Source organism: Microcaecilia unicolor, chromosome 10, assembly GCF_901765095.1.
Source record: "Microcaecilia unicolor chromosome 10, aMicUni1.1, whole genome shotgun sequence".
Lineage (NCBI taxonomy): Eukaryota > Metazoa > Chordata > Amphibia > Gymnophiona > Siphonopidae > Microcaecilia > Microcaecilia unicolor.
This window is the reverse complement of record NC_044040.1, coordinates 18,266,333-18,290,473: the sequence shown is the minus strand read 5'-3', so window position 1 is coordinate 18,290,473 and position 24,141 is coordinate 18,266,333. Positions and strand designations below refer to the sequence as shown.

At 45.6% G+C, this 24,141-nt stretch overlaps 1 protein-coding gene across 6 annotated transcripts in view; it reads left to right on the top strand.

Moving 5' to 3' along the window:
* The window catches only part of NRF1 (nuclear respiratory factor 1), a 139,621-nt gene that overhangs the window by 97,925 nt on the left and 17,555 nt on the right, over positions 1-24,141 (top strand). For 5 of the 6 annotated variants that reach the window (XM_030216052.1, XM_030216055.1, XM_030216053.1 and 2 more), the window contains one exon: positions 2,511-2,635. In XM_030216052.1, coding sequence (XP_030071912.1) covers positions 2,511-2,635 — 125 coding nt within the window. Of the gene's footprint in view, positions 1-2,510; positions 2,636-9,967; positions 10,760-24,141 lie in introns of those variants that run through there. The other variant, XM_030216054.1, reaches the window with a different exon arrangement.

Genomic DNA, 24,141 nt, shown 5'->3' with positions numbered 1-24,141 from the left:
CTGAAACCCAAAACTCACTCCCCACCTCTCCCAACCGACAGATGGACCTGGTGGTATAGAGGCATCTTCAGGAGCAAGAATGAACCCCACTCATTCCTGTCCCATGCCCCTGCACCATTGCAATGGCTGCTGAGATTTCCCATGCCAGCCTTGCAAGGCTGCCGTGGGAGGTCTTGGCAGCCATTTTGCGATTGGAACCAGCACGGACAGGAGCAAGGTGTACCCAACTGGGCATTTAAAAGTTTGTGCTTTAATGATGCTGCATGTTCAAAAATCATAGCCATAAGTTTAGGCGGTTATTCAAACATTATCCCATGCACGCATTAGAACGGGCATCCATACGCACATTGCAAAAGTAAACAACAACTTCTACAGTACAACACAGTTTATACTGAGTTGTTTAACCACCCTTTAGGTTTAACAAGCAATACCATGTACTTGTAAGGTCTGGGTAAATGAATTAAAAAAAAAAAGTTTAAAGCAAATGTCCATGATATGTAATACCGTGTTTCCCCGAAAATAGGACATCCTCCGAAAGTAAGACCTAGTAGAGGTCTTGCTGAAATTTGAAAATATAAGGCCTCCCCCAAAAATAAGACCTAGCAGGGGAGGCCTTATTTTTCGGGGAAACATCGGGGTCACCCCCCCCCACCCGAGATCGCTGGCTCCCCCCCCTCGATCAGCGGCTCCCCCCGCCCTCAGTCGCTCCCGGAACTAACCTCTTAACCGCTTCCTTTCACCTTCGCACTCGCCGCAAGTAGCAGGTTTGGCCACTCCTTCCGTGTCCCGCCCTCGCCTGACGTTACGTTACGTCAGGCGAGGGCGGGACACGGAATGAAGGAGTGGCCTGCCCTGCTGCTTGCGGCGAGTGCGAAGATGAATGGTGAAAGGAAGCATTTAAGAGGTTAGTTCCGGGAGCGACTGAGGGCAGGGGGAGCCGCCGATCGAGGGGGGGAGCCGGCGATCTCGGGTGGGGGGGTGACCCCGATGTTTCCCCGAAAAATAAGGCCTCCCCTGAAAATAAGACCTAGCAGGTCTTGGGGAGCAAAATTTAATATAAGACAGTGTCTTATTTTCGGGGAAACACGGTACTTGGTAGCAGTAATGAAACAGTGATGGAATATTCACATAGCAGGCAGCCAACGGATTTATTTTCCACTGAACATAAATAACTTTGTATGAACTTAGTGGCTAATAGTGTGCCTGCTTGCTGGTGTATTAATAAAATCACACCCATCTGTACAGAAACACACATCTGAGACAAAGATTCTGAAACAAACAAAAAAAGCCTTTTACAACCAAACAGACTTAAAGAAGAAATAAATATTTACAACCGAACTGGACAATGTTCACACATTTCCACTGACACTAAACAGAACTTCTGCATGAAGGAAACTCTTCCCTAATTATTTATTTGGTGCTGTGGTATATTTCTCTTTCGATGTACACACAGAAAAAAAAGATGTTAAATACTACCAGGTTTCATCCTAATTTAATGTTTAAAAAAAAATTTTGTACGTATAAATAGAAACTCTGAATGTTGAGCACCTGATTTTCATAACATGATGTTTGTCTGGTGGTCCTTTATTAGGTGAAAACATCTTCACATATACAGTCCCTATAACCAGCCCCACCAAATGAGACAACGATGTCTATTTAGAACTAATTAATATTCCAACCAATGAAACCGATACTTCCTCTGTGTACATCTGTATGCTGCACAAGCTGACATATTTGAAAATATAAGTGAGATTAAATAAAAACGCTACCAACAATAAGGAATGATAATGTGGATTCAGCAGCTGATAGGTTCGATTGCTTTCTTTTGGGTGTATTAAAATATCAGCTGCACAGGGGAGATGGGGGGAGGCAGCCTCAGCTCTTTGACATCATGCTATCTCCTGTTTTCAATCTAACCTCCTTGGAAAGGAACAAATCTCCTGCCATTCTGGTTCCAATTGTAAAATGACTGCAGGAACCTTCCGTAACAGTCCTGTCAGCCGTTGCGATGGAGCAGCGTCATGGGGCAAGAACAAATGGGGTTTGTTCTTGTCCCCAAAAGTACCACTAGGCCTTCCTAAGTTAAGCCTAGGGAGAAGTGATTGCGGGGGAGGGGGACAGAAAGAGAGGGGGGGGCTACCACCAGGGGGTCAACTCGGGAGGGGGACTTTTGTGGGGTAAGAGTGAGCACTATAGTGGAAAAGTAGAAAAATGTTTGACTTTCTCTGATTTTGTGATCACATATTTAAAGGAATATTAGAAAAAATTTCAGGATTAATTAGACATATAGATCTGAGCTGAATAGCATTGAGCAACCTTACACAGACGAGAGGTAATCTAAAGGTCTTATGTATCCTCTGTGACCTTTGTCATTGGTGGACGTTTGCAGACAGAGCTCAGTGTAACATGTCTTCCAGACTCCTTGTGCACCCCGTTAAAGGCAGTATCTGAGATTGTGTTTCACAATTATTTATTTGCACCTGTCTTTCTTTTTACACCTCTGCTTGCAGTGAAGCTGCGGCCCATGCTGTTGCCACACTCGCTGAAGCCACCCTTCAAGGAGGAGGGCAGATCGTCCTATCTGGCGAAACTGCAGCGGCGGTCGGAGCACTTACGGGGGTTCAAGATGCTAACAGTAAGAGACATTTTTTGGTTTGTGTGTTAGAATTTTCTTCTCAGCTTGTATATTTAAACCCTTCCACTTTGACAGGAAACAGAAGAGGTTGGTAAAACCTTTGCTTATAAGTGTACTAGTAAAAAAGGCCCGTTTCTGGGAGAGATGAAACGGGCGCTAGCAAGGTTGTGGTGTGCAGCGACTCTTGTGTCTCCCGGCGTGTGCAGCCTCCCCACCCATCGCCACCCATCGTCAGTGACCCAGCTGTCCCCCAACCCCCCCCCCCCCCCCCCCCCCCCCCCCCCCCCCCCCCCCCAGTTTTGGTGTGCAGCGATCCCGTGGGGGCCGGCGCGTGCAGCCTCCCCACCCATCCGCACGCCTCGTCAGTGACCCAGCTGGCCCCCAACCCCCGTGCAGGCACAGGGAGATCGCGTTTCCAGCCCCGGCACCCCATCTGCACGCATCATCAGCGACCCAGCTGTCCCATGGTCAGCGACCCACCTGGCCCCAAAGCCCCCTCCAGGCACCTGCGCGCTGTGTGATGCGGGTTCCGTCTGAACCATGGCTGCCGAGGGGCAGGGGGAGATCGCGTGTGCTCGTGGACTGTGCTCCGCCCTCGTCGTCATCACGTTCTGATGCGAGGGCGGGGCACAGGTCGCCTCAAAGTTCCGGTTTTGAGCCATGGGCAAAAAGGATATATCTGGCGCCTCACACTTCCGGTTTGTAGGCTTCATTTAGAACGTTGGGGGTCGCGAATTGTGTCCGGAAGGGGCGTGGCTGAGGGCGGGTCTATGAGTGACAGTGAGTGGTGCATGAGTGACAGTGAGTGAGCTGACAGTCTAGCCTTCACTGTTTCCCTCCCACAGAGTGAGCTTCAGAATGTTTTCCAGGTGTGAGTAGGTCATAAGTACCTGCCTTAAAAAGAACATGGAGAAAGACTACATATCATAATCTTCTATGGTAGTGGCCCAAGTTATAAGGGCTGATTAGTACAGGGGAAGCCCTCCCCTCCCCCAGAAATAGCTTTCCATCACTGACTCCTTCTCCCAAAAAAAAAAAAGATGAGCCTCTCTAGGGGTTCCCACTCACTCCCATTATTAAGATGGGAAAATCCAGTGCTTGTTTCTATGATAAGCAGCATAAAATCTGTTTTACAGTTTTGGAATCTTGCCAGGTGCTTGTGATCTAGATTGGCCACTGTCGGAAACAGGACACTGGGCTTGATGGACCTTCGGTCTGTCCAAGTATGGCAATGCTTATGTTCTTATGACTGTACTGCAGTCTTGGAAACTCTCAGAAAAATTAAACAAAAACCAGTGCTCACTGACCAGTACTATAATAAGAAATTCAGAATGAAGCACTTTTATTAAGTAAAAAGTAAGGAGGCAATCAGAAAATGAATAGTATAAAAAAAAACAAAACTTAAAGGGTTGCATAGGTATTTGCACATCAAGTGGTGCTTAGATGGCAACTCTAAGGCCGGTGCTGGGCTGGCTTGTACGGTCTGAGTGCCGCATATAGCAGTCCAGTTTCGGATGGGCTGGTGAGAGCTTTGACAGAAACTCCAGTAATTTAGAATATGAGGACAGTGCCGGGCAGACCTTTTACGGTCTGTGTCCCGCAAACAACAAGATAGATTCGGGTAGGCTTTGACGGCAACTCCAGTAGTTGGAACATGAGCTGGGTGGACTTCTATGGTCTATGTCCCAGAAACAACAAAGAAAGACCGCGATCGAGTAAATATCACGTCCATTGTTGATTTAATCCAGAATTAAGAATAAATGTGACTGTTGGGCAGACTGGATGGACCATTCAGGTCTTTATCTGCAGTCCCTTCTATGTTGTTATGTTAATTTTCAAATAGCCCATGTCTTTGTTAAGTACATGGTCACTTTTAATGCATGTCCTTTAGCTGGCTGCACAGCAGGTGAAAATTAGTGTGAGGGGCATGCTTGTCTCTGTTACTTCCTTTTTTTTATTTTTTTTAAGTATATTTTATTGATTTTATAATAAACAGAAATGATTGAACAACAGTAACATCTCAACTATACAGACAAGAGAAAGGACAGCCAAGCTATTTAATTTAAATGGCATTTCTTTTCCTATGTGCTTAATTTTATTTGTAAACCGCTTTGATGATTTTGCAAAATGCGGTATATGCAGTTTTAGTAAAATTAAGTAGTACACACGGTTTAGGACATGGAATGTGCATGCTGATTTTTCCTTCTCCAGCCTCACCCCTTCTCCCCCCCCCCCCCCCCCCAAGAGGCAGAGTACTGCCTCTAGTGTACCTAAAAGTTTGTGTGCTGTGGAAGACTGTGCATACTTTAAGCTGGCCAGAGGGTAATCGAGGCGCATTACTCTGTTTAACCCATTAGTGCACAATGTTCCCATATGGTAACAAATCAGTTTGTTCCCATATGGCTTATTATGGGAACATTGGGCACTAATAGGTTAAACACAACTAGATTGCTTTGAAAATTACCCTGTAAGGGAGTAATTTTATAAATGACTTTAGCTAGTAGAATGATGTTTTAGATGCTCAAATAGGCACTTACAAAATCGCCGTCGTCATGTGTACATATATAAAAACAGGTCCTAGGAAAATATAACACCAATATTTCCAGGGTAGAAGCAGTACCATGGATACATTTTATGAAGTTTGCATATAAGTAGGGTGGATTGTGTGTATCAGAATACCAGCCTAAAGCATTTTTTATGTCTTACCAGCCTTTCCCTTCCCCTCACCACCACCAGAAGGATCCCTGCAGCCTGGCCTGTAGCAAATTAAAAAAACAAGTGCAGGGCCTCTGAGATCTTGGTCCCTCCTGAGGCTCAAGCTAAGTTCCTATATTAATAACAGGAAATCTATGCTGATGATGAGAGCGGGAATGGGGCAGGATCTTGAGCCCTGTATCAGCTCAGCAACCCCACACTTGGGTTTTTTTTTTTGTTCCTCTTAAGTATAAGCATAAAGGAATCCTGTGCAGAAGGAATGGATCCTCAGGAGCTTAGTCAAGATCGGGAGGTGGGGCTGGTGGTTGGGGGGCAGGGATAGTGCTGGGCAGACTTATATGGTCTGTGCCAGAGCTGGTGGTGGGAGACGGGACTGGTGGTTGGGAGGCGGGGACAGTGCTGGGCAGACTTATACGGTCTGTGCCAGAGCCGGTGGTGGGAGGCGGGGATAGTGCTGGGCAGACTTATACGGTCTGTGCCAGAGCCGGTGGTGGGAGGCAGGGATAGTGCTGGGCAGACTTATATGGTCTGTGCCAGAGCTGGTGGTGGGAGACGGGACTGGTGGTTGGGAGGCGGGGACAGTGCTGGGCAGACTTATACGGTCTGTGCCAGAGCCGGTGGTGGGAGGCGGGGATAGTGCTGGGCAGACTTATACGGTCTGTGCCAGAGCCGGTGGTGGGAGGCAGGGATAGTGCTGGGCAGACTTATACGGTCTGTGCCAGAGCCAGTGGTGGGAGGCAGGACTGGTGGTTGGGAGACGGGGAATAGTGCTGGGCAGACTTATACGGTCTGTGCCAGAGCCGGTGGTGGGAGGCGGGGCTGGTGGTTGGGAGGCGGGGATAGTGCTAGGCAGACTTATACGGTCTGTGCCCTGAAGAGGACAGGTACAAATCAAAGTAGGGTATACACAAAAAGTAGCACATATGAGTTTATCTTGTTGGGCAGACTGGATGGACCGTGCAGGTTTTTTTTTTCTGCCGTCATCTACTATGTTACTATCAGGGTAGTAGGTCCTGACTCCTGTTAGTCAGCACAGCAGAGCATGCGTGAACATGTGATCTGCCCCTGCATATCGGTGCTGATTCTTAGTGGCACTAAACTTACAAAAGTATATGTTTGTTTACTTAAAATCATACTCTACTGCTCTTCTTTTTTTAAACCAACAACACGGGTAAACATAAGAAGCTACAGTCTCAAGAAACAATACATACAGAATACTAAATAATGTGCTGCTCAGATATAAAATCACAAACAACAACCTCTAATTTTCAAAAAAGGGGGGAACATATAAAGTAATAAAAATAACTCCTTTCCCACCTCTCTGTACTGCTCTTTTTGAAAAACCGAATCACAGCTGTTTGCGTTTGCATTTTTTTTTTTTTTTTTGGTATTGTAAAGATTTAAACAGAGAAAAAATTTCAAAGAGCAGTAGAAAGGAGAAGAATTATATGGCAGGAAATGTTATAAAAGCATATATATGTTGCCTTTGTAAAATAGTTAAAACCCAGGTGCCTACATGCCTTTCCTGCCTAGGCACCCCGTTATCAAATTAACATCTTAATGTTGACCATGTCCAATGGGTTCCAGATACCTTTTTGTACTGTTTGATATGTTCTCCATAGGACAAAGAATAATCAGAAAAATAAAGCACACTAATAAAATATAGAAATTAATTTAAAATAGAGGAGAAGCATTAAAGCAGCCAAATTTCTAGGAATGAACACCTCTATTTTTTCTGTATAATAATGGCAGAAGGGAAGAAGGAAAGACACATTTAAACATTTTAAAAAACAACTTAAAAAGTATACATTTATTTATTTAGTTTGGAGTCTGTACTGGCCCGGTTCACACCAGCTGTTTTTTTCCAAACCGTCAATAGGGCTGTAATGCAGTACCATGGAACTGTTTTCCCCATTTCCAGCAGAATAAATTATCCAAGAACATCATGGAGGTCGATTTACAAGTGTAGATGGCACACACGTGTGTGCACATGACCTGAGATACCCAGATTCCAAGGCACGTTGTTTCAGGCATTGTTTGCCTGGGCCAAAACGTTATATATATGTATATTTTTTTTATTTGTACCCCGCGCTTTCCCACTCATGGCAGGCTCAATGCGGCTTACATGGGGCAATGGAGGGTTAAGTGACTTGCCCAGAGTCACAAGGAGCTGCCTGTGCCTGAAGTGGGAATTGAACTCAGTTCCTCAGTTCCCCAGGACCAAAGTCCACCCTAACCACTAGGCCACTCCTCCACTGTTGCTACTATTTGAGATTCTACATGGAATGTTGCTATTCCACTAGCAACGTTCCATGTAGAAGTCGGCCCTTGCAGATCACCAATGTGGCCGCGCAGGCTTCTGCTTCTGTGAGTCTGACGTCAGACTCACAGAAGCAGAAGCCTGCGCAGCCTTCTACATGGAATGTTGCTAGTGGAATAGCAACATTCCATGTAGAATCTCCAATAGTATCTATTTTATTTTAGTTACATTTGTACCCCGCGCTTTCCCACTCATGGCAGGCTCAATGCGGCTTACATGGGGCAATGGAGGGTTAAGTGACTTGCCCAGAGTCACAAGGAGCTGCCTGTGCCTGAAGTGGGAATCAAACGCAGTTCCCCAGGACCAAAGTCCACCACCCTAACCACTAGGCCACTCCTCCACTGTTGCTACTATTTGAGATTCCACATGGAATGTTGCTATTCTACTAAAAGTCGGCCCTTGCAAATCACCAATATGGCCGCGCAGGCTTCTGCTTCTGTGAGTCTGACGTCCTGCACGTATGTGCAGGACGTCAGACTCACAGAAACAGAAGCCTGCGCAGCCTTCTACATGGAATGTTGCTAGTGGAATAGCAACATTCCATGTAAAATCTCCAATAGTCGCAACATTCCATGTAGAATCTCCAATAGTATCTATTTTATTTTTGTTACATTTGTACCCTGCGCTTTCCCACTCATGGTAGGCTCAATGCGGCTTACATGGGGCAATGGAGGGTTAAGTGACTTGCCCAGAGTCACAAGGAGCTGCCTGTGCCTGCAGTGGGAATCGAACCCAGTTCCCCAGGACCAAAATCCACCACTCTAACCACTAGGCCACTCCTCCACTCCAACATTATACTTGTATTTCCAGTTTTCCATTGGAATTGTTAAAATAATTCCCCATAGGCTTTTGCACCTCCTTCTGAAGCATGCATGCATTTGTTTTGGCCAGGGCTGTGGATTTTAGGGCAAACTGTGCGTAGTAACTTTTGCTCCTTAATTTATTTTATTTTAGTTATATTTGTACCCCGCGCTTTCCCACTCACGGCAGGCTCAATGCAGCTTACATATACAGGTACTTATTTGTACCTGGGGCAATGGAGGGTTAAGTGACTTGCCCAGAGTCACAAGGAGCTGTGCCTGACGTGGGAATCGAACTCAGTTCCCCAGGACCGGAGTCCACCACCCTTACCACTAGGCCACTCCTCCACTTGGGCTGCACTTTGTGTATAAGTGTCTGAAATGTAGTTCCTATATGTGTACTTGCTGAGACTCATTTGTGGAGGTACTGAAAATAGGCATCCCAATGTATAATCGCCGGCACTGTTAACGTAGACTCTGCTGAGCGATACTACTCGTTTTTGGGGTTTTTTTTTTTTTTTTTTTTTTTAACCGATGCTGCTGCTGTATAAATATATTTGCTGACATCAGAATACTTTACAGGATGCTTCAGGTGATCTTTGAATGTTCTGATCTGGACCTTTGCGAAATGGGGCTTCACATGTTTTAAGCCTGTTGGAAGGATGTAAAATAATTTTGACAGTTTGGTACCATGTTTAGAGGAAGAGGTGTTTTAGGAGTAGCCTAGTGGTTAGTGCAGTGGACTTTGATCCTGGGGAACTGAGTTCGATTCCCACTGCAGCTCCTTGTGACTCTTGGTAAGTCACTTAACCCTCCATTGCCCCTGGTACAAAATAAGTACCTGATTATATGTAAACCGCTTTGAATGTAGTTGCAACAACCTCGGAAAGGCGGTATATGAAGTCCCATTTCCCCCTTTCAGATAAAATCTGTCCCTTTTTGGATTTGTGGAAGAATCCTTAGTGGCAGCATGTCTGTTGTGGGACAGAGCTCATTGCAGAACTAAGCTGGATCGTTGCAAAGGTCACCTACTCTGGGAGAATTGGTTCTTGTATAGGATATAGAATGGTTGGCTAAGCTTTTTCGCCAGACTGACAGTCTTGTGAACGAGTCAGGGGCACAAGGATGTTGTAGTCTGGCAGAGTTTTATATATACTGCTAAAAACGGAGTCAGTTTTAGGAAATTTACAGTCCAGTAAAATAGAGAATTAAGAATGAAGCCTTGGATCACTAGCCAGAGAGATTTCCCTAAAGGTTGTCATTCCAAGTGCAACAAATCTGTTTCTACAGTCTTAACAGTGAATTTTTAAATAAAAAAAGAACCCTAACCCAAGGAAGTGTTGCACTGTTTTATGGTTAATTCACTAAATTTTGCAATCATGGCTTCACAATAATTAAAATAAACTTAATCCTGCCACCCTCTCTGTTCTTCTCCCCTTCTTTGATAATGCATTCCTTTTTAAGATAATTTTATTGTGACTTTTCTTTTTTTCAAAGGTCTATTTTTTCAAGAAAATAATTCTTCATCCCGGGTTATAAGAATACAGTTCTAATCTAGACGACGTTGAATCAAGGGCTAGGCCAAAACCACCTCTGCTTAACCCCAGCAGCAGGCTATACCCAGACAATCAAGTGAAGGACAGACACCATGAAAGTGAGCTCTCGTCAGAGTATGTGTTGCAGATGCAAACTTTTAATCGGTTATAAGAGAATAAAGTCATATATAATCTCTCTATTTCAAGTGCTTTATCAGAAGAAACGGCTGACAGCAGTTTTAACTTTCATCAACAGTCGTGATCACAACAGTGTGCAGTGGTTGGAAGCACTACTGAGAACCAGTTGAGCACAAAAATGTTTGACTGTGACAGTATATCGTTTAATAGCTGACGTATACCCATGCCATGCAGTTGCTCTGCCTCCTTTACTAATTACTTGTCAACCTTGCAGTTCACTTTCAGCTGAGATGTGACCAGGTGTTTTATATCTAAATGCAGAAAAGCCTGCAGAGATATCTGTGAACCACATCAGTCTGTGATAGGATATGGGCATACCGAATATCAGTAAACCTGTATGTTTATATTAATTTATTTCTAGAGGGCTTTATGCAAATGACCTACTGGAAACTTAAAAACCCTGGAAAACTGTTAGTTATTTCCCCTCCACTAATTCTTCTGTCCCCCAGATCTTTATTTTCGCTTTTCCAGAAATGAACTGTAACAACTGGTTTACCTTGGTATTGCGGCTGGGCATAATATTGGAAAAAAATAAATATTAATGATTATGACAATACACAGTTTTCTGTAGTTTTGTCAGGATTGCCATGGGCCAGATAACGCCATAGAACTCCATAGAGTTAAAACAGTAGTGCATAGACACTGAGCGAATCGAAATGCCAGGTTTTGATTTTGTTGCTTTCTTTGGTCTCTTATTTGGTATAGATATTTGTATGCTTCTTCTGAAATAAAAGTGTATACCCATGATGGCCTGTTCCATCCCTAGCATACCCTGTCTTCAGAAAATCTCCTTTCCTGAGTTCTGGTGCCCAGGCCCGTGCCAAGGGTCTGTGCCGCCCCCCCCCCGACGAACAGTTGGGCCCCCCCCCCCCCCCCCCCCCGCAGATGAACAGTTGGCGCGCCCCCCCCCCCCCCCCCCGTGAAGATGATCGCGGCACGCCCTGGGGGCCTTTAAATCTTTTACTTGCAGTCGCAGCAGCGTATGTGAAAGCGGAGCGCTGCCGACGTCTCCCTTCCCTTCGCGCTGTTGGTTCCCTCAGTGTCCCGCCTTCTTCTGACGTCAGAAGAAGGCGGGACACTGAGGGAACCAACAGCGCGAAGGGAAGGGAGACGTCGGCAGCGCTCCGCTTTCACAGACGCTGCTGCGACTGCAAGTAAAAGATTTAAAGGCCTCGGCGGGGCGAGGGTAAGCACCGCGGCGGCGCCCTCCAGAGGTGGGCGCCCTCCTGCGGTGCTTACCCCGCTTACCGCATCGGCACGGCCCTGCTGGTGCCCACCAAGTGTTCCACTAAAAATTAATACAGCTGCCTGCCCAGTTTTTAGGCGGGTTAGAAATGTGCAGTAAATAAAGTAAAGGCCAGTGGCACCTGTATCCTGTAGGAGGCGAGTTCCAATTGAACTGGAAGTCCAGAAAGGAGCAAGAAAACTGCTAGGCTGCAGGAATCATTTAATTACAAATACTCTAATTATCCACATGTCTTAGAGCAGTTGAAAATTCCTTCCTGTGCCACAGTGTCCTCCCTCCTCCAGGCTTGTTTCCCTAATCTGTTGCCTGCTGCTTTGGCCTCTTCCCCCCGTCCCTGTGGCACTGGGGCAGCACTGTAAAAGATATAGAGGGGCATAATCGAAAGGGACGCCCAAGTTTTCCTGAGGACGTCCTCGCAGGACGTCCCGGTGAAGGGGCGGGGAAACCCGTATTATCGAAACAAGATGGGCGTCCATCTTTCATTTCGATAATACGGTCAGGGGCGCCCAAATCGCAAAATTTAGATCGACCTTAGAGATGGTTGTCCCCGATTTTCGGCGATAATGAAACCAAGGATGCCCATCTCAGAAATGACCAAATGCAAGCCATTTGGTCATGGGAGGAGCCAGCAGTCGTAGTGCACTGGTCCCCCTGACATGCCAAGACACCAACCGGGCACCCTAGGGGGCACTGCAGTGGACTTCATAAATTGCTCCCAGGTACATAGCTCCCTTGTGTGCTGAGCTCCCCAACCCCCCCCAAAACCCACTACCCACAACTGGACACCACTACCATAACCCTAAGGGGCGAAAGAGTGCACCTACATGTGGGTACAGTGGGTTTCTGGTGGGTTTTGAAGGGCTCCCATTTACCACCACAAGTGTAACAGGTGGGGGGGTGATGGGCCTGGGTCCGCCTGCCTGAAGTGCACTGCAGTACCCACTAAAAGTGCTCCAGGTACCTGCGTACTGCTGTGATGGAGATGGGTATGACATTTGAGACTGGCAAAAAATATTTTTAAAAGGTTTTTTTTGAGGGTGGGAGGGGGTTAGTGACCACTGGGGGAGTAAGGGGAGGTCATCTAGTCAGTTCGGGCACCTTTTTGAGGCTCGGTCATAACAAGAAAAGGACCAAGTAAAGTCGGCCAAGTGCTCGCCAGGGACGCCCTCCTTTTTTCCACTATCGGGTGAGGACGCCCTTGTGGTAGGCACAGCCCAGTCCCGCTTTCGCTGCGCTTCCGACAAGCCCCCCGTGAACTTTGGTCGTCCCGGCGACGGAAAGCAGTTGAGGACGCCCAAAATCGGCTTTCGATTATGCCGATTTGGGCGACCCTGGGAGAAGGACACCCATCTCCCGATTTGTGTCGAAAGATGGGCGCCCTTCTCTTTCGAAAATAAGCCTGATAGTAACACAGGGTTCAATATTCAGCCCAGGTGGGTCAGTGTTTTTTTTCACATTGACTACAGCAGGCTTAGACTTGACATTCAGTGCTGGGCCTAATCTGGGTACTAGCAGTGAATATCCAAGTCGAACTATTGGAGTGCAGCAAATATTCAATGCTGGTACCCAGGTAACTAACCAGTTAGGGTTGTGCTTTCTGCATTAGTACTTGACAGTTATCCAGGCGCTGGATATTAGCAGTGCTTGGCTAACGTCTGACTCCATCCCTCTGACTGCCCCAGCACCAACCAAATAGTATTACAGCAATAAGAGCTGAGATTCAGAAGTACCCAGTAAAGTACCATTTAATATTGGCACTTAAGCCTCACAGCACTATTTCAACTCCATAGCCCATCCAATCTACTCAGCAATAATTTCTTACTTTGCAGACATGCAGAGATTGTAAGCTCTTTGAGCAGGGACTGTCTTTCTTCTATGTTTGTGCAGCGCTGCGTACGCCTTGTAGCGCTATAGAAATGCTAAATAGTAGTAGTAGTAGTAGTAGTCTCTTGTAATCAGAGGTGATATTGTGATGTCATAATGCCTCAGGCCACCAATAAGAGCCAACCTCATCAGTGATGTCACAATGGCTTGATTGTCCTATACTTGGCTCACTTTTATTACATAGCTCTTTGAGCAGGGACTGTCTTTCTTCTATGTTTGTGCAGCGCTGCGTACGCCTTGTAGCGCTATAGAAATGCTAAATAGTAGTAGTAGTCATACAAATTCTCATTTATTTCATTTAAGTACTTGCATACCGCTAAGACCTAAGCGGCTTACAGTTTCATCTTTACAGGTACTGGGTCTGTCCCTGGTGGGCTTACAGTCTAAGGCCCAGATGCATGAAAGACATTGGTAATTCCCGTTCCCTACTGATTCCTTAGCGAATCGGTAGGGAACGGGAATGCATCAATGATAGGGAATGCAAATGAGCTACTCGTTGTAGCTCACTTGCATTCTCTAGTCCTTCGGTACCTGAGTCGGAGAATCGGGACGTCCCTTTAGATTAGGCTCCTCTTCCTGGTCTCTTCAGCCAATCAAAGCGGGCTTAGCTGGCTGTTGTCAGCGAAACGCGCTCTGATTGGCTGAAGAGACCAGGAAGAGGAGCCTAATCTAAAGGGACGTCCCGATTCTCCAGCAACCAGGAAAATAGAAAAATTTCGCTGTGGAGGGGTAAGTGGCGCGGCGAAGACTCTCAAGAAGGGGGGGAAAAAAACACGAGCACCGGCAGAACAAAAAACTGCAAAAAAAAAAAAAAGACGTCTCTCAGAAGCGCAGGGAGAGTACGTCCTTAAAGGACACCCCTCACATGCGCTCCCTGCTTTTTTTTTTTTTTCTTTTTAACCTTTTTTGGGGGCCCTTTTCCTTTCCGATTCCCTCACAGGAGCCCTAACAAGAGGTCAGACATCTCGTTAGGGTTCCTACGGTAAGGTAATCGGAAAAACGGTAGTGCATCTGATTACAATGGGCTGCAACGGTACTGCAGCTCATTATAATAGCTTTTCAAACATTTGCATTCCGTTTTCGTTGCCTGCTACCGTGGCAGGGAAAATGCCCTTAGTGCATGCCCGGGGTGAACTACTTGCGTTTTAAACTGGCTGGAACCAGTTTAAAACGCAAGTTGTGGGCTCGTTAGGTTTTGTGCATCTGGGCCTAAGTAGTACATTGTATACTGTTACGCCTGTAAACCCAACAAGCCCCCCATGTTCCTTACCTGCCTTGCAAAGTTTTTCCTCAATCAGGAAGGGAGGGACTGGATCTGGGGGCTTACAAAACAGCGTGAAGGGCAGAGAGGAACCTTTGCTCCCTGTTCCAGGCCATCCCTTCTTGTTTATTTCCCCTTTCGTCTTTGTCTCCACCAACCTTCCACCTGGAGTAGAGGGTCTTATCTGCAATGCGGAATGTGTTCCAGCTATATTTAAGCCCTTTTTGCCCAAGATATCTCAGGATTCAACTGACAGTAGAGGAAAGAATGGAAACATCCAGGACTCCAGTCAGGCAAAAATAATTTGAGGTGAGGGAAAGGGATTGATTTGCTGAAAGGAGATGAGGGAAAAGGGGGGGTTATATGCTTGAAGAGCTAGTACAGGAAGTGGTGAATATATTCAGGAATACAGGGGGCATTCCTGTCAGGTACACATATTTTTAAAATTGGTCATTATTTTGATTTTTGGTTTTGATTGTCTTTCTGATTGAAACATTTATTGCATTCTGAACATTTTAAAAGGCTTCTCTTTAGCAGGTGTCATTTCATGCTGTTACAGGACAGATTCGTGCCCGAAATATTTATCTCATTCAAGGCATCTAAACAATGTTTCTCATGTATGCTGCTGGAGGTTGTCGTTTTGACTGAAACATAATTCATAGCATTCATATATAGACATTTCAAACTTTGTTTGTTTGTTTGCTCAGCAGTGTTAATTTGCAATCTTTTGTCTGCTTTTTATTTAAAGACACCTGGCCTACTATGGTCTCTATTGCAACCTCACTATTGGGATACTCTATCTTCCCTGTTTTGGGGGTATCTTTGAAAGATGCTTTTGAACGACTGTTGGCCTTCCCCCCAGATTCTAGTTTAAAAGCAGCTTGGTCCCACCCTAGTTAAAATGGAGCCCATCATTCCGGAATAGGCTCCCCCTTCCCCAGAATGTTGCCCGGTTCCTTACAGAAAACCCTCCTCCCTGCACCATCATTTCAACCACGCATTGAGACTCCAGAGTTCTGCCTGTCTCTTGGGCCCTGCGTGTGGAACGGAGAGCGCTTCAGAAAATGCTACCCTAGATGTTCTGGATTTGAGCTTTCTACATAAGAGCCTAAATTTGGCTTCCAGAACAGCCTTCCCACATTTTCCTATGTCATTGGTACCCACATATACCAAGACAGCTGGCTCCTCCCCAGCACTATCTAAAATCCTATCTAGGTGACAGGTGAGGTCCGCCACCTTCAAACCAGGCAGGCAAGTGACCAAGCGATCCTCACATCCACCAGCCACCCATCTGTCTACATGCCTAATAATCGAATCACCAACCACAACAGCAGTCCAAACCTTTCCTTCTTGGTCAGAAGCTCCTGGAAACTCATCCTTGGTGTGAGAATATATTGCATCCCTTGGTGGGCTGGTCCTGGTTACAGGATTACTTCCAGCTGCACCAAGGTGATGCTGTCCATTTAGAAGACCTCTCTCCTTGAAGGTGGCATAGGGGCTGCCAGTCTGGAGGTGGGATGTTTCTACAACGTCCCTATTGGCCTCCTCTATGTACCTCTCTGTCTCCCTCAGCTCCACCAAGTCTGCTACTCTAGCCTCAAGAGAATGGACTCTTTTTCTGTTTACTTCCTTACAATGTGAAAATCTGACCTTTTGCAGGGGGCTCCCTTGGGAAAGATGTTGGTCAGGTGATAATAATGAGCCCTTTTGGGTGGAGAAAAGGAGAATGTCCACTGCTGTTAAAGTAGTAAATTCTCTTGTACAATGATGCTTTGAAGACTCGGTCTTGTAATACTGTCTCCCAAACCCTTAATGATGTTTCATCTTTCCCCCTGAGTCCTCCTCCCCCCTCTTCCTGACAGAGTGTATACTCTGTTATCAGGCAGTTGAGACTTAAAGCCCCACCAGCTGTCACTACTGGGTTTAAATACAGGGTCAGCTATCTTCCATGTGCCCTGAATTAGGGGAAATGGACAGGAGGGCTGGGTCTGTTTAAATATTAAAGCTGATTATATGGTATTAACGCTGCATTTAAAGAAATAAGACAGCAGTCCTGTTAGCTCAGCAGTATGTTCACCCTGCTGCTAGTGCAGAGCAAGGTCCCTTTGCTGTTAAGAATTTTTTGTTTTTTTTCCGGGGAAAAGTGGTTTTCCTTTGGCTTGACACAAATAGAAAATGCAAATTTCGCAGCCATCCACAACTTTACTTCTTGCAGAATTGCTACGTGTTTGCATTTGACAACTTTAGCAATATGAGCATCAGAAGCACTCGCTCTCTTCCCTGTTTGCACAGTTAGACATGGAGCAAAATGAGTTAATAAGATAGTATTTGTGGTGTTTGTGTTTTCTATCTTGTATTCGCTGGGTTCTGCCATGTGCTATGATCTCAGTGGTACATACAGTTCAACCATCATGGCCCCATATTCTTCCTGGTAAAGGAATTGAGAAATTGATTTAAGCAAACAAGCTGCCAAGTACCTTCTTGTTGGAGTAGGTTAAAACTGGCTTTTAAGTACCAGGTCTTAGATATGTCTGCAGCAGTTGAGAAGAAGGTCAGTGTACCCTTCCCATAGAAACACAAGCTATATATACGGCTGTTAAAGACTGTAAAAACCAATGAGCCAGTTCAATTTAATTCCTGATGCGATGCCATAACATAGGCAGCCGAGACCCCTCGGGCCCCACATACTGTATTCATCCTTTTACTGAATAAAGACTTCACACATATCTTGTACATTTTGCACAATTTGGCCGCAGCTTTATTTAAATACAACAACATATCTTAACCCTGGGCATACCCAAGCCGCTTTCAGCCTCTGGCTCAAATACCCCCAAGCTAAGTCCGCCGCCCTAGCAAGACTGGCTAATCTTGAACAGGGCTCCCTGCCGCACAGCAAGGGAGCCGTATGGTATCCGCAGCTGCTAGCTGCCTAGCAAAATGTCAACTGGCTTGGGTACCCCGCCCACGCTGCGACTATTTCTACTTGCGTACATTATGTTTTACTGGGGACGGGGGGGATGGGTGTACTTTGCTGGCCGCGGCGACCGGAAGAGGTCGACCCGGCTCTAAACCTGGGCTTTTAAGCCCTTTTCTGGCTCCTCCCGTTGCCCAGCGGGGAGCCGCTGGCGACAGGGGCCTGTCCCTTCCCTCGCCTCGCTCGCCCCCGCTGGGATTGGTGCGCATGCCCGTCGGGGCACGGCGCCATATTATTTTTGGCTCCGTGCTCCCTACGGGGCGCTGCGCCTTGCATTTCTCCCCAGTTAGTCTTCACAAGTAGGGATCCTTTGTACCTACTCCAGGGATCCTTTGTACCTACTCCAGGTTTTCTTGAAGTTCCTCATCATTTTGTCTCCATCTCTGTACTAAGAGGTCATCTGCATGCACAACCCCGTGCCATGAAGAAACATAATCTGACCTTATTCTTGAGTCTACCCCCTTAGAATTTCATACTTTGAACTAGAGTATTCTTTTCTCTGCAAAAGTTAGCTTCTTGTGTATTGTTTATACCTTTGAGATGTTTGAATTTTTCTCTCGTCTCCTTGTCTAACTTCTCCTCTTATTATTATTTGGGCTTTATTAACCACCTTTATGAAGAGAGTTTGCGTATTTGTTAGTCGCATACTGACTTTTTTGGTACAGGTCCTGTGTCACTTTGGTAGGCCTTCTCTGGACTCTGTCCACCGTCAGGGGAGGTTAATAGAAGTTTATAAAATCCATAAGAGCAGTTAAATAAGAGATGGTTGTTTAGCCTTTCAAGCAACACTAAAAGAAGATTTTCCATGAAGCTTAACAATTAGCAGATCAAAAACAAATCAAAGGAAATATTTTTTCCTGCCACTAATCATTATTCTTTCATCCCACATTTTCCCACCTGTTTGCAGGCTCAATGTGGCTTACATAGTTTTGTTAACATTGAGGGGAATAATCGAACGGCACCGGCAAAATACATGGCCGGCGATGTATTTTGGCGGCGCCGCAAACAGCTGGCCAGACCCGTATTTTCGAAAAAGATGGCCGGCCATCTTTTGTTTCGATAATACGGTTCCGGCCAGCCAAATGCATTGGATTTGGCCGGGGTTTGAGATGGCCGGCTTTGTTTTTTAGCGATAATGGAAAGTTATGCCGGCCATCTCAAAGCCGGCCAAATTCAAGGCATTTGGCCGTGGGAGGAGCTAGTATTTTCAGTGCAATGGCCCCCCTGACATGCCAAGACAGCAATCGACCACCCTAGGGGTCACTGCAGTGGCCTTCAGAAAGCTCCCACGTGCTTAGCTCCTTTACTTTGGGAGCTGACCCCCCCCCCCCCCCCCAAACCCCCACTAAAAGCCCAAACAACACATTCTGCTCTCATGGAGATGGGTATGACATTTGAGACTGGCATATAGGCTGGCAAAAAAGGTTTATGTTTTTATATTTTTAGTATGGGAGGGGATTGGTGACCACAGGGGGAGTATGGGCAGGTGATCCCCGATTCCCTCTGGTGGTCATCTGGTCATTTAGGGCACTTTTTTGGGACTTGGTTGTGAAAAAAAAAGGTCCAAAGAAAGTGACCTAAATGTTCGCTAAACATGGCTAATTTTTTTCAATTATCGACGAAAGCCGGCCATTTCTGTCCAGCCCATAACCACTCCCCAGTCCCGCCTTCACCACGCCTCCGACATGGCCGCGTCAATTTTGGCTGGCTCCGCAACGGAGTTCAGTTAAACGCGGCCAAAAATTGGCTTTCGATTATACCGATTTGGCCGCTTTTAGAAGCTGGCCGGCCATCTCCCGATTTGTGTCGGAAGCTGGCCAGCTATCACTTTCGAAAATAAGCATAATTGTCATTTCAGGATATCAGGTACAATTAGTAATGTGTAGCGATTAAGTAAGGGAAGAAAGGAGAAGGAAGGGAGTGATTAGGGTAGTTATAGAAGGTGGGCGTTCATAATTGAGTGGGTTGGTGAGGTGGCTCAGTGAGGCTATAGGTTCTATTTATTTCCTTTCACCACTTTCTTTCCCCTCTTGTCTATTGCTCAACCAATTTCTAATGCAGTCCACCATCTTGGGGTCTATCCCCAGGCTTCTCATTTTATTTATGAGCCTTTTATGCCAGAAGATAACAAATGCTGTGCCGAAATCAGAGTAACTTGTAACGTGGAGGAGTGGCCTAGTGGTTAGAGCACCAGCCTTGCAATCCAGAGGTGGCCGGCTCAAATCCCACTGCTGCTCCTTGTGATCTTGGGCAAAGTCACTTAACCCTCCATTGCCTCAGGTACAAACTTAGATTGTGAGCCCTCCTGGGACAGAGAAATATCCAGAGTACCTGAATGGAACTCACCTTGAGCTACTATTGAAAAAGGTGTGAGCAAAATCCAAATAAATAAATAAATATTCCATGTAGAACCCCAAAGAATAGCAAGATTCTGGAATCCTAAAGTGTGGCAAGATTCCATGCAGAATCTCAAACAGTAGCAACATTCCATGTAGAACCCTGGAGGAGTGGCCTAGTGGTTAGAGCACCAGCCTTGCAATCCAGAGGTGGCCGGCTCAAATCCCACTGCTGCTCCTTGTGATCTTGGGCAAAGTCACTTAACCCTCCATTGCCTCAGGTACAAACTTAGATTGTGAGCCCTCCTGGGACAGAGAAATATCCAGAGTACCTGAATGTAACTCACCTTGAGCTACTATTGAAAAAGGTGTGAGCAAAATCCAAATAAATAAATAAATAAATATTCCATGTAGAACCCCAAAGAATAGCAAGATTCTGGAATCCTAAAGTGTGACAAGATTCCATGCAGAATCTCAAACAGTAGCAACATTCCATGTAGAACCCTGGAGGAGTGGCCTAGTGGTTAGAGCACCAGCCTTGCAATCCAGAGGTGGCCGGCTCAAATCCCACTGCTGCTCCTTGTGATCTTGGGCAAAGTCACTTAACCCTCCATTGCCTCAGGTACAAACTTAGATTGTGAGCCCTCCTGGGACAGAGCAATATCCAGAGTACCTGAATGTAACTCACCTTGAGCTACTACTGAAAAAGGTGTGAGCAAAATCCAAATAAATTATTTGAGATTCTGTTGCTACTATCTGAGATTTTACATGGAATGTTGCTACTATTTGAGATTCTAGATGGAATGTTGCTACTATTGAGATTCTGTTGCTACTATTTGAGATTCTACATGGAATGTTAGTATTCCACTAGCAACATTGCAGATCAGCAACACTGCTGCGCAGGCTTCTGTTTCTGTGAGTCTGACGTCCTGCACGTACGTGCAGGACGTCAGACTCACAGAAACAGAAGCCTGCGCGGCCGCATTGCTGATCTGCAAGCGCAGGCTTCTACATGGAATGTTGCTACTGTTTGAGATTCTAGATGGAATGTTGCTACTATTGAGATTCTGTTGCTACTATTTGAGATTCTACATGGAATGTTAGTATTCCACTAGCAACATTGCAGATCAGCAATGCGGCCGCACAGGCTTCTGTTTGTCAGACTCACAGAAACAGAAGCCTGTGCGGCCGCATTGCTGATCTGCAAGCGCAGGCTTCTACATGGAATGTTGCTACTGTTTGAGATTCTGCATGAAATGTGGCCTAGTGGTTAGAGCACCAGTCTTGCAATCCAAAAGTGGTCGGTTCAAATCCCACTGCTGCTCCTTGTGATCTTGGGCAAGTCACTTAACCCTCCATTGCCTCAGGTACAAACTTAGATTGGGAGCCCTCCTGGGACAGAGCAATATCCAGAGTACCTGAATGTAACTCATCTTGAGCTACTACTGAAAAAGGTGAGAGCAAAATCTAAATAAATAAATAATCCACTACACACCTAATTTTGTGGTCACCCAGTCAAAGAAATTGATCGGGCTTGTTTGTTATGATTTCTCTATGGTAAAATCATACTACCTCAGATTCTGTAACCTGCTGGATGGAAGATTTTGCTGCCTTGTCCTTCAACTATCTGCGTTAGTTTTCTCACCATCAAGGTCAGACTAACCAGCCTGTAGTTAACCATCCTCTTCTCAGTCTGCCTAATGGTTAAACCATCCCTGTCTTCACCAAAGCAGAAACAAAGTGTTTGCCTTGGATGACAGCATGTAGGGGCAACAAAGAGCAGTTTCAGTCAATGCAAAACAATAGGGTCCTGGCAGCCAAACTGAAAGAGCCGTCAGTGGGTACTTTTATCCACAAGGAGAGCGGTCAGTTTTCAAATAGCTTATTTACCAAGGTAAATGGCTTTTGAAATTGCCTCTGTTTGAGTATATATGTGTGTATATACATAATCAAATCTACAATAACACTCCCTCTAATAAACCATTGCCTGTACTGGTCATGTTGCATATTTATTTTACCATCAGCCAGGGGCGTAGCCAGACAACAGATTTTGGGTGAGCCTAGGCAAGAAGTGGGTGGGCACCAAGTGTTCTCCCCCACCACCACCAAAAAAATATCTCAGCTGGCTGGAAAATGCTTCTTGCTACTTTGGCAGTCTACAGCAGGCATGATCTGAAAACAGAGCATGCGCAGGTGCCAGTATCGTGGAGAGTAGCGTTTTTGTTACCATCAGGGGGAAGTCTTCAGCTGGCAGAGCTTGGGATCCCCTCCAGCTACTGTTAAACATGTGCTACTGTTGGGTGGGCCTGAGCCCTAAGTCCACCCAGGCCCACCTGTGGCTATGCCACTGCCATCAGCTCATCAAAAACTTGGCAGGATAGGCAGGGTATCAGTTTGCTAGCCTGTGTTATTTGTTCATCTGGTTTTCAATTAGTTAACAATGTGGTGCTACATTAACTTGCCACACCTAACATCTGTTAGGAAATATGGTATAGACGGACCCTGCACCTTGCAGTTAAGATAGGGCTTGTTACCGCATGCTAACTGCTAATGCAGCAGATAACATGGAAGTCATTGTAGCTATTGGATGGTGCAATGAATTAGCGGCACCTCTCGAGGGGAGCCTAACTCCATTTCGCGCTAGGGGGTGTTCCCTTAACACTGTAGCAACCATTGCCCTGCATTAGCGACACAGCTGCCTTCCCTAAAGTATTGGGAATGACCCCATTAGTTACTGAGAAGGTTTTGTGATTAACATTTGCAGTTAGTGCATGTTAGGTGCAAAACCTTAATATGGTTTAGTAAATATGCTTCTAAATGTTTGAAGATTATTAATCATACATCACTTGGTAAGTCGGTCTGCAATCCAAGGCACCTTTCCTCACTCCCAGCCTAGCCTTAAACGGTGATGGCGTAAAAAAGATACCGTGTTAAATACTCTGGTGTCAGGCCATTTCTGACCTTAAATGCCAGCATCAGTAATTTGAGACTGATATTTCATTGCAGCCAGTGTAAGAAGTGCAAAATTCACAGATCAGTGTTAAATCTTGTTGTTGTGTGATTTATTGGTTTATATCGTTGCTGTGGATGTTAAAGAAAAAACATCTTTGTGGTTTACAGTTGTCAGTGTTGGGGACAATAAATGTGTTTATAAATTAAAATTGGTGTTAACAGTCCTGCTGCACTATTCTGAATCTGTGTCCTTAATTCCTCTGTGGCAGACTCAGAGATGTGCTATTGCAATCATCTGTGTTTGGAAATCACTAATATTTTGTAGTAAAGTTGGCAAATCCACAGCACTGACCAAGTTCCACACCTGTTGGAACCAGTGCAGTTGCTAGAAAGCATATTTGGAAGCAGCACTTACTTTTATTTCCATTGATAGAGCAGAATCATTCCACATGCCTAAATTGTGTGTCGTATTGCTGAATTGTAATATCACTGCATAAAGTTTGAGGCATAGTCCTAGGACTGGAGCCCTCTTTGCAATCCTGTCTCTGCACTTCTTCCTTTCGCTGACATACCTAAAAAGAACCATGTTAACTTTCTTAGCGATCTTTTCTTCTGCTCACACCTTTGCCGTCTTGGCTTCATTGTCTTCTTCTTCTCAGCTTTTTTGGATATTCTTTCCTGTTCTCCTTTTTCTGAAATCCCTTGGACCTTTTCAGTTCTAATCCTTTTGCTCTTACTACTACTACTTATCATTTCTATAGCGCTACTAGACGTACGCAGCGCTGTACACTTGAACATGAAGAGAGAGTCCCTGCTCGACAGAGCTTACAATCTAATTAGGACAGACAAACAGGACAAATAAGGGATAAGGACAAAGAGTAGCAAGATTCCGGAATCCTAAAGACTACTACTATTTATCATTTCTATAACGCTACTAGACGTATGCAGCACTGTACACTTGAACATGAAGAGACAGTCCCTGCTCGACAGAGCTTACAATCTAATTAGGACAGACAAACAGAACAAATAAGGGATAAGGACAAAGAGTAGGAAGATTCCGGAATCCCCAAGAGTAGGAAGATTCCGGAATCCTAAAGAGTAGCAAGGTTCTGTGCGGATCCCAAAGAGTAGCAAGATTCCGGAATCCCAAAGACTACTACTATTTATCATTTCTATAACGCTACTAGACGTACGCAGCGCTGTACACTTGAACATGAAGAGACAGTCCCTGCTCGACAGAGCTTACAATCTAATTAGGACAAAGAGTAGGAAGATTCCGGAATCC